General features: G+C 44.7%; 1 protein-coding gene across 4 annotated transcripts in view; it reads left to right on the top strand.

Moving 5' to 3' along the window:
- Window positions 1-15,980, top strand: part of LOC119391592 (protein spinster) — a 104,322-nt gene that overhangs the window by 57,881 nt on the left and 30,461 nt on the right. For 3 of the 4 annotated variants that reach the window (XM_049414907.1, XM_037658388.2, XM_037658391.2), the window contains exons 2-7: window positions 5,114-5,313; window positions 6,085-6,236; window positions 8,915-8,981; window positions 10,339-10,475; window positions 13,459-13,593; window positions 15,617-15,812. In XM_049414907.1, coding sequence (XP_049270864.1) covers window positions 5,114-5,313; window positions 6,085-6,236; window positions 8,915-8,981; window positions 10,339-10,475; window positions 13,459-13,593; window positions 15,617-15,812 — 887 coding nt within the window. The remainder of the gene's footprint in view (window positions 1-5,113; window positions 5,314-6,084; window positions 6,237-8,914; window positions 8,982-10,338; window positions 10,476-13,458; window positions 13,594-15,616; window positions 15,813-15,980) is intronic. The other variant, XM_049414906.1, reaches the window with a different exon arrangement.

Below are 15,980 nucleotides of genomic sequence, written 5' to 3' on the forward strand. Positions count from 1 at the left end.
GGGGGGGGGGGGGGGTCAGCCATACTTTATGTAGTTCGTGCGTGCGTTTGTATGTGCGCGTGTATATTGCGCAAGCAAAACTGAAAAATTTCGGGGGGGGGGGGGGGGGAGGGGATCAACCCCCCAACCCCCCCTGGCTACGCCCCTGACGTATAGGTACCGGCGAAGTCATGCCGCCTCGCCACTTTCTCGAATTTTGTTTCTTTTTATCTTGTTTTCGAACAAGATGGCTTGCTTAGTTATTGCTCTGTACGAAAAACGCGTGTAGCTTTGAAAGTAAAGCTTTATATTTATTTTCGGTTTTTAATCTTGTGTCGACTTGCATTCCGCGTAAGCGATACTTCGGTTAACCCATATGAGATAAAAGGCAATTTTTGCGCAGGTTTTGCTTGACATGCGGTGGGCATAAATGTTTCTTTAACCCCTTTTCTTGTGATGTTGAAGAAGCTTATATAAGCTGTTTCAGGAACGAATACATCATTGATAGTTCGCGCTCCTTCTGTCTACTTCTGTTTTTTCCAGTGTTCGTCCGAGCTTTGCGCACATATCCTACATTAAGTCATGCACCAACTCGCCCAACAAGAAATTCTTCTAAGATTCCTGTCGTCCTCTCGTGACGTTTCGTCCCGTCAACGCCTCCGTTCTGTGACAGAACGCTTACAAAATTCCCCCCGGAGAAAACCGGGCGGAAAACGAGGCGGCTAGTCTGATCGTTCGGGGACAGATTTCTTTCGGCCCGCCGAAGCTCTCCGCTTTGCCGCAGCCAATCAGAACGCCATGCGGCGGTGGCGCTGGTGGCTGCCAAGCGGGCTTTTCAAGGCGGCGAGTGCGCGTGGCTGCATGGCTCTTTTGGCTGCCCGCGTGGCCGAGGAGGCGGGCCATGTCGCGCTTTTGCGCATGTTTCGCTATCACGTGACACTGCTTCTCCCAAAGATACACCAGCGCCACCGCCGTATGACGTTCTGATTGGCTGCGGCAAAGCGGAGAGCTTCGGCGGGCGGCAAAAAATCGGCCCCCGAGCGATCGGACTAGCCGCCACGTTTTCCGCCCGCTTCAGCCGCTTGGCGAGGATGTTTTCTCTGTTTTCCGCTTCGACCTTCGGTGTGAACGAGCTTTATGGCGCGTTCACACTTGGCCTCGAAGGGCGCGAAAGCGGCAGAACTCAACGGAAATTCACTCTCTTCGCCGCCTAAGCGGCCGGAAAACCACGCCGCGAGCCGGACCCGAGAAAATCGGTCCGAGACCGATTTTTTCCGCCACGCGGAAGCGAATCCCCTCTCCGCCTCACGGGTAGCCGTACTGGGTGTGTCCAGATAAGATCGAACACGAGATCCCGGTCACCATTCCCGATTTTGATGAAATTTGCTGTAGGTCTAGGCATTACACCCAGAACAATGGTTTCGAAGTTAGTTTCGCGAAAAAAAATTTTGTTCGCCTGAAAAAAAATATACAAATTTTGGCCGTAAGAAACACTTTTCCGCCAATTTAGTGATTTTCTGAATTTTGAGCGCACCTAGGGAAAAAACGGTGCACTTCTCGGTCACAGTATTTATTCCCCTCAAAGAACAAGTTAAATACAATCTCATGCGTCTATTATTTTCCTGCCTTGTTGAAGCACTTTTGAACAAAAAATTCACAAACTTGACAAATCGCATAAAATACCTGTATTTGAGGAATTTATTGCAGCAAACAAGATAAAGTGAGGATAATAAAAATCAGTACATGTTAACTTTGATACTTTCGTGCTCTTTTAAGATGATTTTCGTGGTTTTATCACGCTCCATTTTACTCGATAATTGGGCTGAAACGTAAGTGATTTACAAAAAACGCCGAACTTTGAAAGCAATTTTCTCAAAAAGGCCATTTTTAATTTAAAAAAATCCCTCTGATTGAAGTCAGGGACGTCGTCTATCGTTCTGCCTAAAAAAAACGTTGCATTATTTTGGTTGCTAACAATTTATAATGCATCAAATGTGATTAAGTCAGCCTAGCGGCCGCGTCGTTCGTTATCTGCTGAAACTCTATATAAGTTGTTCAAAATACTTATACCTGACATAATCACAAATCAGTAGCTCCATACCAACAAATGTGCAGCCAGGTGTCATGGTTCAGCAAGCTTTGTCTTGCGATCAGCCGCTTGACAAACCCGCAGTAGCGGCCGCTCGATGCTGCGGGCGCTGACATTACATGAGTGCCGATTCGACTGCGGATGAGCTCCGCTTGAGCGCCAAACTACGCTCAGAGGAGAAACAAGAGAAGGAATGCATCACTGTGAAAGTTAGAGTACAGCAGATAACAGCAGACAACTGCAGGAAAAGGTTATTCATATGCAGGGTGTTTTTTTAGACAATACATATTTTTTATAAAAATGCTATGACAGTCGGGCCACTGTCGTCTTTGCAAACGAACTCTACGCCGAGGCGGAAAAGCTTTGCCGCTCCTAAAGTTACATTAAAATGACTGATGAACAGATATTAGTTAATTAGATTTTAATTATTACTTTTAGGGTCGGAAGACCCTAAAAGTAATAATTAAAATCTATTTTTTATACGGAAGAGTTGTAGGACATCACAATTTATGACATGCCCATTTTTAAAAAATTGCGAAAAATGCACGCATTACGAGATAATAATCACCGATATCAAGGCCCCAATCTAGGCGAAACCAAAACTGAGTGCATTGGGTGCGCAGGAAATTAGTCATTCCTGTCACGTCAGACCGGAAACTCGCGTGACAATTTTTGAAAAAAGGTGCGTCGCTGCAGAATATGGTCAGGAAAAACGGCATGTCGTCCCAGATACCAAAATGCATCTCTTAATATAATAATTGTTAGGGTTTAACGTCCCAAAACCACAATATAATTATGAGGGACGCCGTAGAGGAGGCCTCCGGAAATTTTGACCACCTGGGGTTCTTTATGTGCGCCTAAATATAAGCACACGAGCCTCAAGAATTTTTGCCTCCATCGAAAATGCGGCCGCCACGACCGGGCTTCGATCCCGCGACCTGCGGGTCAGCAGCCGGGCACCATCACTACTAGACCACCGTGGCGGGTCCAAATGGACCTCTTATGTGCGTTCGGAGTGTAGCGCTTATTCGTTTCTTTGCTAAACTCGAAAGACGCACACACAATTTTTTTTCTAGTTATAGTTGTTTCCCTGAAAAAATACTACATTTTTTAACACGAAAGTGTTTTATGCCGGGTTCCACCACAGCTCCACTGACATATTTCCGTCACGGATATGACGTTGTAAAATATAAATATTAACAGTTGGCAAAGAAAAAAACCAGAAGAAAAAGTTCTGTCACCGGGAGTCGAACTTATGACCCCTCGCTCCGCAGCGCCGGGCGTGAAACGATTCGGCCACAGACAGCACGTTTCTTGCCATGCTAACGGCGAGCTATTTATATACACCATTTGCTGGTAGTGGTACTCTGAGATCGGTGGTACATCAGCGTGTTTTCGTTATCACTAGCGAGATGGCGCGAAGATCTCGAAGAGTGCGCTTTAAAGGTTGTCGCCCCACGCGGATGAGCGCGCGCCTCTACAGGGCGTGGTCGCTCGTGCGCGAGCTTACCTCACAATGGCGGTGGTGTGTACGTCTTGTGCTCTCACCGCAAGTTTACATTGAGAGCACGAAGGTCGCTTCGCTCACTGCAGCGGCCGCTCTTGCGAAAGGAGTGCACTGCTCACACAGAAATAAGTTACAACTGTGACAGTTAGTTCGCGCTGATCTTGTGTATGTTCGTTCCATGCGCCCTTTCTGCTTGAGCAGTGTGTTGCAAGTTTCGAGCTGCTTGCCGTTCTTCGTGTGACATTACAATTTGTTGCTGTAGCATTCATTCCTTTGCGCTTGGGGCGAAAGAATGCGTAACAAACGCTCAACTACGTCTGTAAAGGCACATTTCACTTTCGTGTTATACCGATTCCTATGACAGAGGGATCAGCCATGTTTTTTTTCTATGTGAGTGACATGCCAGCATCTTTGAAGCAGTCAGTGGCAGAAGTCATATCTTTAGTCTGAGTTAAGAAGGTGATTATAATTTATTTTAAAGTAGTTTGGCACCAAAACCTATTCACAAGCACTGCTACATCCATCATGGCCGAGGAATTGTAGTGCTACCAGAGTGTTTACATTGGCAAGGTTTTTCTTGCACTTCAGTTCTCCTTATGTGTATTTTATTTTGTATGCAGGCAAGCAAGCAACAATACTTCATTATAAGTGAAATGGCTTGGATGGCATGAACGCACCCACATTTAACAATAAGTGCATACAATTTAGATACTGCGAGTACTGTTGCAACACATCAGACGACTGTGCATACAACTTGATAACGTGAGAAACATGCTTATACATGCCCTTACTGGTTCTTTTGCTAATACTTATACTGCTTCAACTTTTTTATTAAGGTCCATATTCTAATGTCTGAAGCCACTTCATTCTTGTGGTCTCATGTACAACAATTATGTCTCGTATACAGCACTCTTATACATCAATTAGTTCACCTCCGAAAGCAGGCACATCATGAGATCTTCCAATGATCTGCACCGATTGGCACTCAGATTTGCTTGCTCCATGTTCAGTTCAATGAGTGCATAATTGTTGAGCTCTTCCGCCCACTACTCTGTGCAAATTTGTTCCTTATGGGCTTGAAAACTTTGACATCTCTTTTAATGTAACCTTTGCTTTATGCTTGGAGAGCATGTACAAAGTGTGCGGTTTATGCTGCAGCATATCACCCTCCAATGCCTGCCCAGATATAATTTGATCATATGACTGGCATACATGAGCAAGTTCTAGTACTGTGTATGTCTAGTCTGTAATGGTGTGTATCTAAGAATGCTGCGGTTTGCACATTGCGCATGAGCAGAAGTTTTGCATGCATTCTCTCTGCAGAATGTAGCATTCTTACGTACACAACGCCATTACGCATGCTAAGTACATAGCACTAAAACTCACTATTCATGGCCTTTAGGTATAATATGATGCCCCTCACTCCTAGTTTCTTTCCTCCTTCCTTGGTGACGTTCCAGAGTGTTCAGGGGGGTATTATGGGTTGTAGAATGCTTAACATCTTGAGTTCATGTTGTGCCTCCTGTTATGGTTTTTAGGGGTGCTGGACCAGGTGATAGACCACTACAAGCTGAAGAATTCCCAAGGAGGGCTGCTGCAGACGGTGTTTGTGATAACGTACATGATAACTGCACCCGTGTTTGGCTACCTGGGTGATCGCCACAGTCGTCGAGCCATCATGGCTGCAGGGGTTTTCTTCTGGAGCGCCACCACTCTTCTGGGTTCCATACCACCAAAGGTAGGGTCAATCATGCTGGACTAGACTGGACAGGGGGGTCCAGTTTTCCGCTGCTTAATTTCGCTCTTAGATAGGCAAGGTGCTATAAGGGATAAAAATTGCTCTAGAAGGTAATGCTGATGGATAATGAACAAATAAAGAAATGTACAGGTAGACATGTCACATTAAATACGGGAATGAAAAAAACAAAAAGAAACAAGTGTTAGAACGTGTGCACACTGCCAAAACATTGAAGAGAGCTTATACACCCACACACAAAAAAAAACTTCACACAACACATAGTTTCTTCTTGCAACATGCAAAAAAGGCCATGGCTCAAGAGTAGTTTAACTAAAGAGAGCGTATAATTTCCAGTTGCGCAGAATTTGATGTGCAGTTGCAGACTGTATTGAATGGAAAACGGATACGTTGACAGAACATGTAAATTCTCCTCATGTGCTTCATTACAAGTGTGCAGTGATGATTCCAATTGCCCTCTTTTGTGAAGCATGTGGTTTGGTGAAGGCCACATGTAACCGAAATGAACAAAACAAAGTCTCTACGTCTTTCAGTAAGGTAACAGAAGGTTTGTGTAGTGTCCACTGTGCACATAATAGACCGTTTTAATACATCATAATGTTCAACGGCACTTCGTTAGGCACAAAGACTGTTACACTGCGCTGTGGTGCGAACATCCATGGGAAGTGCACAAGTTGCATGTTGCTACTGGGAGTGCTGCAGTGACTAGCCGTGCTTGCAATGGTTGCATAGGGTGTTGCCGTGAATTTGCAGGATTTTGCACTGTTTGCTCTGCTGCGTGGCCTGGTGGGCGTTGGAGAGGCCAGCTACTCCACTGTGGCCCCAACAGTCATAGGGGACCTCTTCTCAGGACCACGCAGAAGCACCATGTTGGCTGCCTTCTACTTTGCCATCCCCGTAGGCAGGTAAGTGCTCCAGCTCTTCTTCGGTAGCCTGTCACTTTTGTGGTCTAGGTTAGTACTTCTGAAACACCCCTATGGGTTCTCAAGCACATACTTCAAGGGAACGCCCAGGTAGCACGCTAGAGGTACGTGAGAATTATGTAAAAATAATCCTTGAAATATCAATATGGCCTTGAAATTCATAAAACTTTGTACGGTGCTTGAGAACTCTTGAATTTAAGCTTACTGGATCCTGTTTAGACTCTTGGATGCAGATTCGGTGTTACATAAGTCATGTAAGTGCAGTTTTTATCAGCTTTATTGTGACAGGTATCGGTTGATTCGATCAGTTTGATGTGCCTTGTTAATTAGCACGTTCTAATTAAAGTATGTTGCTTGTTTCTGACACCAGCATTTTCTTCTAGTTATACAACCGAAATTATGTTATTTGGGTCCTCACAAATGCTTTGTCTGTACTACGGAACGCCTAAGGAACATAAAATTTTCAGCAACAATAGCAATAAAGCCTGGGTGCTACTCTGACAGCTGTACGGTTTTTTTTAATAAGCGTGAGATGACAATTGAGGCACTTTTAACAGCCTATGCACGCAGTGTTGCGTTCTCAACATTCTAGGGCGCTAAATATTGCTGATGTGGTTTAATTGAAAGCAAGAAATTAGACTGAAGTCGATGTGTACATCTATTGATGTATCTAGCTGGCTGTGGTGCAGTTTATTTTCAAGATGCGATTGCACTTTTTCTTGTTGATTGAAAAGTATAGGTCGTATACCGCGTGTTTTTAAGAATACCTTAAGTATTTTTAAAAATGGTTGTTTCAAAATAAGATGGCAGTTCCACTGTTGGCATGCCATCAGGGGTGGAAGCCGTGTGGTGACAGGCAGCACATGGCATTTAGTCCCAAATTAACCAAAATCTGGTACTTAACTATCGAGCTAATAAGTTTAGCGGGCTCATTGTAATTGGGATAACAAAGAGGGCTCTATGTGAAAGCCATACCAACTTCAGGATCTGGAATACAGTAAAACCTCGTTAATTCGGGAAATCGTGTAATTCGGATGTGTTCTCTGGTCCTGGCAAGCATATGTATTGTTTAATGACGTCAAACTCTAGTTAATTCAGTCATATTTGGCCGCAACCTGGTTAATTCACACGGTCCTCGGAGCACGCCTAGCACGAAGCGCATTGTCATCAAACTGAAACTTGGTGGAAGCTGTTGAAGAGTTTCAGCCACGGTTCGCATGTCGGTATAAAACTGGCTTGCTGCATTGTGATGGACGAACGATTATATTCATGTACGTGTGGTGGTCGTACGTAATGAAGGATGGGTTAGCAGCACGTTCGAGCTTAAGAAACCGGGGTCTTGAGCCGCGGTGACATTGTGAACGAAGTCAGTAATGACGACAATTGCGGCTTTTACAATGCTCTTATGCAAAATAAGTATTGGATTTACGTATTCATCAAGTAAATGAAAATGTATCGATCTAGAAGACACTTGTTAAATTTTTTTCTAGATACTTTAGACAATTCGGTATTCCGTTAATTCGTACACTTTTCCCAGTGCCGTGAAATCTGAATGAACGAGCGTTTACTGTTGCGTAATTATTTGCAGAACTGCGGCTTTGATGAATTCTTGCTGGCAGGCACCGTGATAGTGAATCTGGGTGGCAGAAGCCTGTAATAGAGTGCTAGTCATGCCTAAATTGCTCTGCAAGTGAATAATGAATTCGTGGTCTGCCTGTTGTAGTCTCAGTGACTTGTGCTTGTAAGCGAATGCACCCGTGTCAGTTCATTGGTGATGCCGATCAAAGAGGAATGGTGTGGCATAAATACGCTGCTGCATATGTTGTTCAGGGCTCCTGCTGCGTTGTTGCGGGATGCCTAAAGGCTGAAAAAGGAATCGAAGGGGCGGAAGTGGATGCCTGGGCAAGTTCATACGACATACTCGAAATAAAAACAGTGCAAAAGACAGAGGACCGGTAAAAGGACCAGTCCTGCGGCAAGAGGTACATCAGCCAAATGGGTCAGTGTTTGAATGAGTAGCTAAAGGAACACACTTACAGCTTTTCGTCTGCGGCGTCGGGCCACCTTGGTATTCACTGCCGAGATTGTGGCTGCGTTCGCAGCTTCCAGCATTATGTTGTGGTCGAACGTCATCAGGACCAGTTGTTACGCGAAATCTATAGGCTTCAGAAATGACTAGGCTAGGCAGCGTGTTCATCAGCAGGCCTTCGATCACCTCATCGAAGAAAAAAATTGATTTTTCTTGAGCACTTTTGTGCACGTGATGTTCATGATGTGCAGTAATGATTATGAATGGCTTTGATCGTTGCATTGCTTTTATCGTTTTTATCGTTCCTTTGTTTTGTTATAGACTGCACTGGTATATATTGCGGGGTTGTGACAAATGAGCCTTGTTGTAAGTCAGTGCTATTCTAGTCAGTGCTATTCTTTTATTGGTCCTCCGCCTTTTATTTCAAGAATCGAAGGGTAAACATCTAATTCAGGAAATGGGCAAATTTGCTTAGCCAGTACAGTTTGAAGTTGCTGGGCCAAGGACGATGGCACTGCTGTTTGCTGCTCGCACACTTGCTTTTCACATTTGTTCAGATATAGTGCCATGACTGTGTGAAAGATGTGTGTTTTCTTGTGTCAAACAATGCTGACTCGAGTTTTCTGTGCAGTGGCATGGGCTACATTGTTGGTGCATCTGTGGCTGAGGCGCTGCACGGATGGTACTGGGCCCTCAGGGTGAGCATCTCTCGATATCATGATGTTCCTCTGGACTGTGCTCTTAAAGGAACACTAAACGAAAATGCTAGATAAGCTTAGACTGATAAGCTACTCTTTGAGGACCCTATGGTCATTAATTCAGTGACCATTCCATTTCATTCAATGGCTAGGTATTTCATTCAGGGTTGAAGCTTGGTCAAGTTAGTAAGAATCCATTCGGAAGATGTTTACAGTGCGCACATGTTGTGGAAAAAACACATTTCACAGTGCGCTTACATTCGTTTTTCTCTTTGGAAAAAAAAACTGCTTGTAAGTTGGCGTCTTTGTGTCTGCCTGTCCCTTTTCCTAAGCACGTGCTTACTGTGAACGCTTTCTGAGTGGTTCATTATCACAAGCAAAATTTAAAGTTCCAGCATGTCAGTGTGACATCGTTAAATGTCAGAGTCTCTCTGTCGTAATTTGGCCACATTGGCTAATTAAAACTTATTGAGACCAGTGAAGAGTTTAACATCCTTAGAACACAATTTAGTTCATTTTTACCTATAAAAAATTATGCACTTGTGGGATGTTGTGCCTAGCGAAGTATGAATCCCAACATAAAAACGTAACAGTCGTTTATTTGATTAGCAGCAGCAGCGCGTGAGCATGCTGACACTACACTCCTCTGGGTAGCAAAGCAATGATCCTTTTCTTTTCCAAGATTGAAACCCTCCCCCCTGGCTACGCCACTGGACTGTGCTGTTGTTTGGGGCACATTGCCTCTGTGAATGTTTCTTCAACTATCGACATCGTCATGTTAGGGCAGTCTGTTGACCCTTGTGCTTCCTGTCCTCATGAACTGGTGCGCTTTCCTAATGTCTGCCCTAGTGCATTTGTCCGGCATTCTTAGACTCTAGAATCGCTGAAGCAACTACAGCAGAAGCTCTTTACTTGGGAATCATCAGATAGTGCGTAAACGTTAATTTGTAATTGCATCACTTAACCAGTACTTGACAACACTAGACGTTATTGCCCTAATTTAGCCAACACTGGCCTGTATATTGCCATAATTTAGCCAACACTGGCCTGTATGCTGTGTGTTACTTGTCCCCCCGACTGTGTAACATGTTTGCTTGTTGCACTGACTGTGTAGTACGGTAACTTGTTGCGGCTGCTGTGCTGTCCTGCTTTCTTTTTGCATCAACTGTACGATCTAGTTACTTGTTGCGGTAATTCTAGTGGCCTACTTTCTTTCTGTGCCAGCTGTTTTTTGTTGCGATCTTGCACTGTTATGCACACACCCACACATGCTTTTGTCTGGAGGTCTAAGCGAAGAACGATGGCTGTGTAACCCATGGACACTTGCCTATGACGCTTGCCTCCGTGCTTTTTTCAGGTGACCCCCGTGCTCGGTGCGCTAGCAGTGCTGCTGATACTGTTTGTCTTGCGTGAGCCCCTGAGGGGGGCCAGTGAAGGGGCCACCACCTTGGGTCCTTCGACGCTTAAGGACGACCTGCGTTCCCTGGTCAACAAGTGAGCTTGTGTTTCTACCTCCACTTGCTGCTAGACAACGTTTGCCACATTCACCGGGTGGCCCTTGCACTAGGCTTAAGGGGGGATGCGTGGCTGAAGAGTCAGCTTTTCAACTGCTCCACCAATTTTGATGACAATTGCAGGGATTGATTATGTCCTTGCTATTAGAACACACTCTGAATTTCAGCACCCTAGCTCGAATACGAAGCAACTTAAAGCTGTTATATTGATCAGTCAGGTATGTCAACTTAGGAAAACTATAATTTCAAAAATAATGAAAATAAACCAATTCTTTATAATTGGATGCCTTCTAGATAGTATGTAATGCAGGATAAGGCCAGTTACTTAGTTTGCTGACCTTTCTGGAAAAATGTCGTCACTCTAGGAGCGAAAATCTTTTATTGTCACTGCATGTCAGACATCTGAAATTCTTTTAGATGCGAAGCAGCTTTTGCGCTGGGCTTTGTCCGTAGTTCCATTGGCAACCATCCGCATTCTGAAACCTACCATAGCCATCTGTAACATATTGAGCGCGTGCTTGCACCAAGGAGAAGTCTTCTTCGTCTTGTTTTTCGACCGCCTTGATGATGATACGTGCAGAGCACTTTAGGGGCCAGGGCTGCCGTATGCTGTCCTAGCTTGGCGTAACGCAGACAAAACCACGCGTGCTGACACGTGCTAGCGCGTTCGGGCCTGTGTAAGGGGCTGGGTTATGCGCTGTGGCCTCTCCCCCTTACACTCTCTCAGCAATCATGTGATGGCGTCAGGGAACGAGACTCTGCAGACGCGCGATGAACCCGCGTGGCGTGCTCCAACAAGAGTTCGGGACGAGTAACAGTAACTACAGTGAATTCATGGTGTGCTCCACATGTAAGGACGCGTTAACATCGGGCAAGGTGCCCGTGATGAACGGAACTTTATGTCGACCCATGCGCTCCTTTGCATCCCCACATGGTTCCCTTTAGTGGAAGGTGGTGAAATTTTTTTGTTAGAAAATAGTTAGCGATAAGAAAAGTACCTTGTTTTGTTCCTGACAAAATTTCAGTCTAGAAACAACCGTGTAAGCAGCTGTTGGTGAAGCAGTTTCTAAATGATAGTTTTCCTAACGGGCTCGTTTCCTCCGAAATGTGAACTGAGAAAAATTAGTTCAAAGATTTCACAACGCGCTATTTATTTCGATGGTAAAAAAAAAGTTAATCAAAGTGACCTGCTGCGTATGTAGGGCCTTTCTCTTCAACACAACACTGTTCTGTGACAATTGCACCCAATCGTCTTGAATTTTTCGCAGCTTTCAAGCTGTGAATGTTGCTCGCAACACGTGTTGGTCACAAAGCGGACCACCCGTTGATTGCAGTGAACTCGCAGGAGAAAGAACATATGTATCAGCCGAGTAGCACACAAACACAGTAAGAGTAACTCTGAATTGACTGAAACTAGCGGTAGGTGGTCATGCAATATGTTTCCGCCAATTTGAGCTTGGGTTCCAGTTTGCAGGGAATCTGTAGTCGCCGAGTCTAAAAAATGTCTTCTTAGTTTATTTGTTTATCCTCTAGTGTACTCTTGACAGAAGGTCTTCCGTGACTAAAAGGCACGAAAAACAAATGTTTTAATGCAGGTATTGACATTGTGTTCGGCTTCTTGCCCACTTTGCAATTGAATCTTGAAAAGGGAGTTTCAGAGATGCTTTTGACAGCAAATATGCGCCACCCTCTTGTGAAAAGAATTAGTTTTCTTGTTTTCTGCTGCACAGACAACTACCAAACTTGGTGAGCATCTTCTTTAATGAACCAGCAACCCAAAACAACTCGAATTTGAAAATGGATATTTTTTTTTCAAAAATCATATTTTTTTATTCCTGCATCCCCCTTATAATGAAAGAATGAATCAAAATGCTGAGCACAAGTTTCACACCTGCGACAAACCTTACACACGCCTGTGTAAGGTTTGAATTAAAAAAAAAGACACGAGCAAGCCTACCCACAGAGACAAGGTCCAGCACGTGACATGCCACCCTCGCAGCGCGAGGGGCTCCCTTCGTGGCTGAAAGGCTCGCATGCACGCAAGAGTCTCCACCACCCCATTCCCCTCTCCTTGTTATGCCGGATCGTTCAATAAGGTTGTTCACTCACTTACTCACTTCTCCCGAAATAGTTTCAAGCACTGGCGCATCTCTGTGGTTAACGCCTACTTGTCACATAGAAGGAGTGGGTTCGACTTCGGATCGGATTCACTATTTTTCTTATTTTCATTCAACATGATTTTTCACTCAGGAGCAATGCTGCTGCCATGAACACCAGGATGTCTTTTCTACGACACAGGCTCTTTAAACCCGTCGCCTTAATGTAGTAATGAAGAAGCCACTGCATTTTGCACAGTCCCAACCAACACACATGTGCATGGAATTGCTGTGCTACGAACGAAAACCACACAATTCCCGTAACTGTGCTATTTCTGCGATGCACTGGACACCCTCCAACACAAGGTGTTGATGTTACCCCACCATTAGACAGACATTCAAGCTGAAGCTTAATAATTACAAGAAGAGCATACTGTACTAGCAAACTGTCAAAGAAATGTGGAAGTCAGTGTTGATGGCATCGAGCGTGGAGGATCAACAAATTCTGGTGGATTAGGCACAATCTGCAGCATGAGTCAGCTGCTTTCTGGACTGTGAGAGGTGCCCACCTGTGGTGAGGAAACAACACTTTCTTGCTCTTATATACAAGAAAATGTTTATTCGCTCCTTCTTTCGCTCCACTGGCCTGCGAACGTGAATCCTGTGTACTTGAAGCTGTGTGGATAGTGCGCTCCCAGCTGTTTTTCGCCTCCATGCTGTAGCAGACATTTTCCAAATCACTGCTGGCAGATATGATTGAATGGAATCTTAGTGGTAGCACTACAATGTGCGTGCTGCATGTTGCACATAGCGCGTCGTAGTATGCAATTTCATGCACAAGCTGATGCGCACTGTTCCCACTTGCAGCCGCTCGTACATCTGGTCCACACTGGGCTTCACGTGTGTCACTTTTGCCACGGGTGCCCTGTCCTGGTGGGCCCCCAGTTACATGACGCATGCCCTTGAGCTGTACAATCCGGATGGCAAGGCTGACGAAGGAAGGTATGTACATTTTTGTACCAACCATTTTGTATGTACGACCTGGTTAACCACCTTGTTGGGGGGTGGCTTTTTAAAAAACAATTTTTAAAGGTTTAATAACATGTTTAAGTGACATCCCTTTTTTTGCCAAGAGTCGATATTGGTAAATTTTCACAGAATTTGCATGTATCCAAGTGCTTTGTATCCAAAGTAGGGGTGTGCAAAACGTGAAATTTCATCTCGAATCGAATAGTGTTGAATAGTGGCCACAAATATCGAATATCAAATTGAATATCAAATACAAAAGATTATTGAAAATTGAAATCTGTTTGTGTTTTTGAGCACATAGTGCGGTGAGTGACTGCTACCGAAAAACTACAAATGGTCATGCAGAAACACAAGCTGTTCCACATGACCTGGCTTCAGGCTCTCGCACCGTGATGTTACGGTCTTTCCTGCAGTTGAAAACGTGCACTCACTGGGCACCTCTGTAGTAGGGATGGGAAGGTATCGGAAAGCAATTTTGGCAATACCTGAACAAAGTGCAGCTCTGTGCTCTTTCTAGTATTTCAAAGGATCATCCTTTCTTGGGATCAGGGGCTCATTCAAGTAGTATTGAACCTCTTGACTGTAAGCTCAATGTGCTGGTTATTTTTTGACGCTAGCAGTTTGACAGTCTCCCCGGCCTTCTGTGCTGGAGCCATGAATTGGCTTCGAGCATAGCTCCGGATTTTGAAACTGCTGCGATGGAGAGTTCATGCGGCCGTGTTGACCAGTAATTCCTGCTGCCTGTGACTGGTTGAATGAACTTGTGCAGAAAATAGGTTTAAACCTCGGATCACAGAGTGTTGCAAGCATCAGTTCCTTTTGTTCTGCATAAAGAGAGAACCGTGACTCCAAGCTTTTGAGCAAGTTCTTAGCAAACAAAGCTGCTTCATTTTCAATGTTAGCATGCCTCTTAAGGATCTGTTCTGACCCATGAAGAAATGGCACAAGTGATGATATAGTTTCATACTTCTGGCCATGTGTTTCATAGTTTTATCGTGTTTTTTTTACGTGCAGAAATGACATTATCTCCTTTAAAATAAACATGTGCTCGTTTTTGAACCAGGACATCGGTGAAAGTTTTAATGAAAGGCCTAGTGTAATGATGTTAGCGTTAGTTTTAGCCACCCTACCCTAACCAAGTTGCACCATTGGCCTTTGTCGCATTTTAGATATTCGTCCAGTCGAATTATTCGAAACTTCGAATACTAGCTATTTGAAAGTCAAATCGAATTATTTGATTCGAATTCGAAACTCAGATATTCGCTCACTCCTAATCCAAAGCACTAGGATACATGTGCTGTAAACTTGCCCTATTACTAGGTTCCATTAAAGGGACTGACAAGTGGCCAGAATGTGCCACAAGACAGTGGTGGAAGCGTAAAGACTGTGAATTGCAGTGACAGAATCGAGTATTCTTTCAGTGATTGGAATACCGGTTTGTATTTTTAAATTCCGTTTGAAAGGCACATAAACAGGAACATTTTGTCACCTGGACGATAAGCCTTGGTAATGCGTGAATGAGTCGTTTGGATTGCCCAAGTGCTTTGGATACAAAGCACTTGGATACATGTGCTGTAAACTAGCAGAATCCATGATCGAAGTTAATTGTAGGGTCCATGCCAACTGAGAAGAAAATTGAGGACCAAGGTATATTTTGTGGGGTTTGTTAGTGTTATAGGACAATCGTACAGGCAACAGGCAAGAGTTTTGTGATTATAGTGGCACTGGAAAGGAATAAGCAAGGTCTTTTTAGATTAAGGAACAAGAGCCACTTATATTGATGAGAATGAATAAGCAGTGACAGGCTGTTGGTGGTTGGTTGCAGATGCTGAGATCCTATCGCCAATTGAGGAACGAAAGTTAAGTGGTGAGGTCCTTAGTCAGTGTCGCGAGTGACTGCACTACCACCTACTTTCTTGCATGGTACCAACCGACTATCTGTTCAATGCCGAATACTTGCAAGCATGTTCACAATGCATGCGCCCGTCTCGTACAGGGTGAACCGCATCTTTGGCATCATCACCACCCTGGCGGGCATAGTGGGCGTGGCCACGGGCAGTGCCCTGTCCTCCCACTTCCGCAAGTGGTCGGTGCGGGCCGACGCCCTCATCTGCGGTGGAGGCATGCTCATCAGTGTGCCCCTGCTGTTTGTTGGTGCCACCATTGCGCACCGCATGCCAACCGTCACGTGGGTAAGCCACTCGCATCCGCTTTTGACTGCTCTTAAAAGGCCCCTCACTAGGCCCCATTACAAATGTTTTTTTTTTCTAATCGCTGGTAGTTGTAAGTAGAGGTGCATGCCGCCGCGCCACGCCGCCGCCGCCGCCTGTTTTTGGTCACGCCGCCGCCGAAGTCCCAAA

Source organism: Rhipicephalus sanguineus, chromosome 4 (genome assembly GCF_013339695.2).
Source record: "Rhipicephalus sanguineus isolate Rsan-2018 chromosome 4, BIME_Rsan_1.4, whole genome shotgun sequence".
Taxonomy (NCBI): Eukaryota; Metazoa; Arthropoda; class Arachnida; order Ixodida; family Ixodidae; genus Rhipicephalus; species Rhipicephalus sanguineus.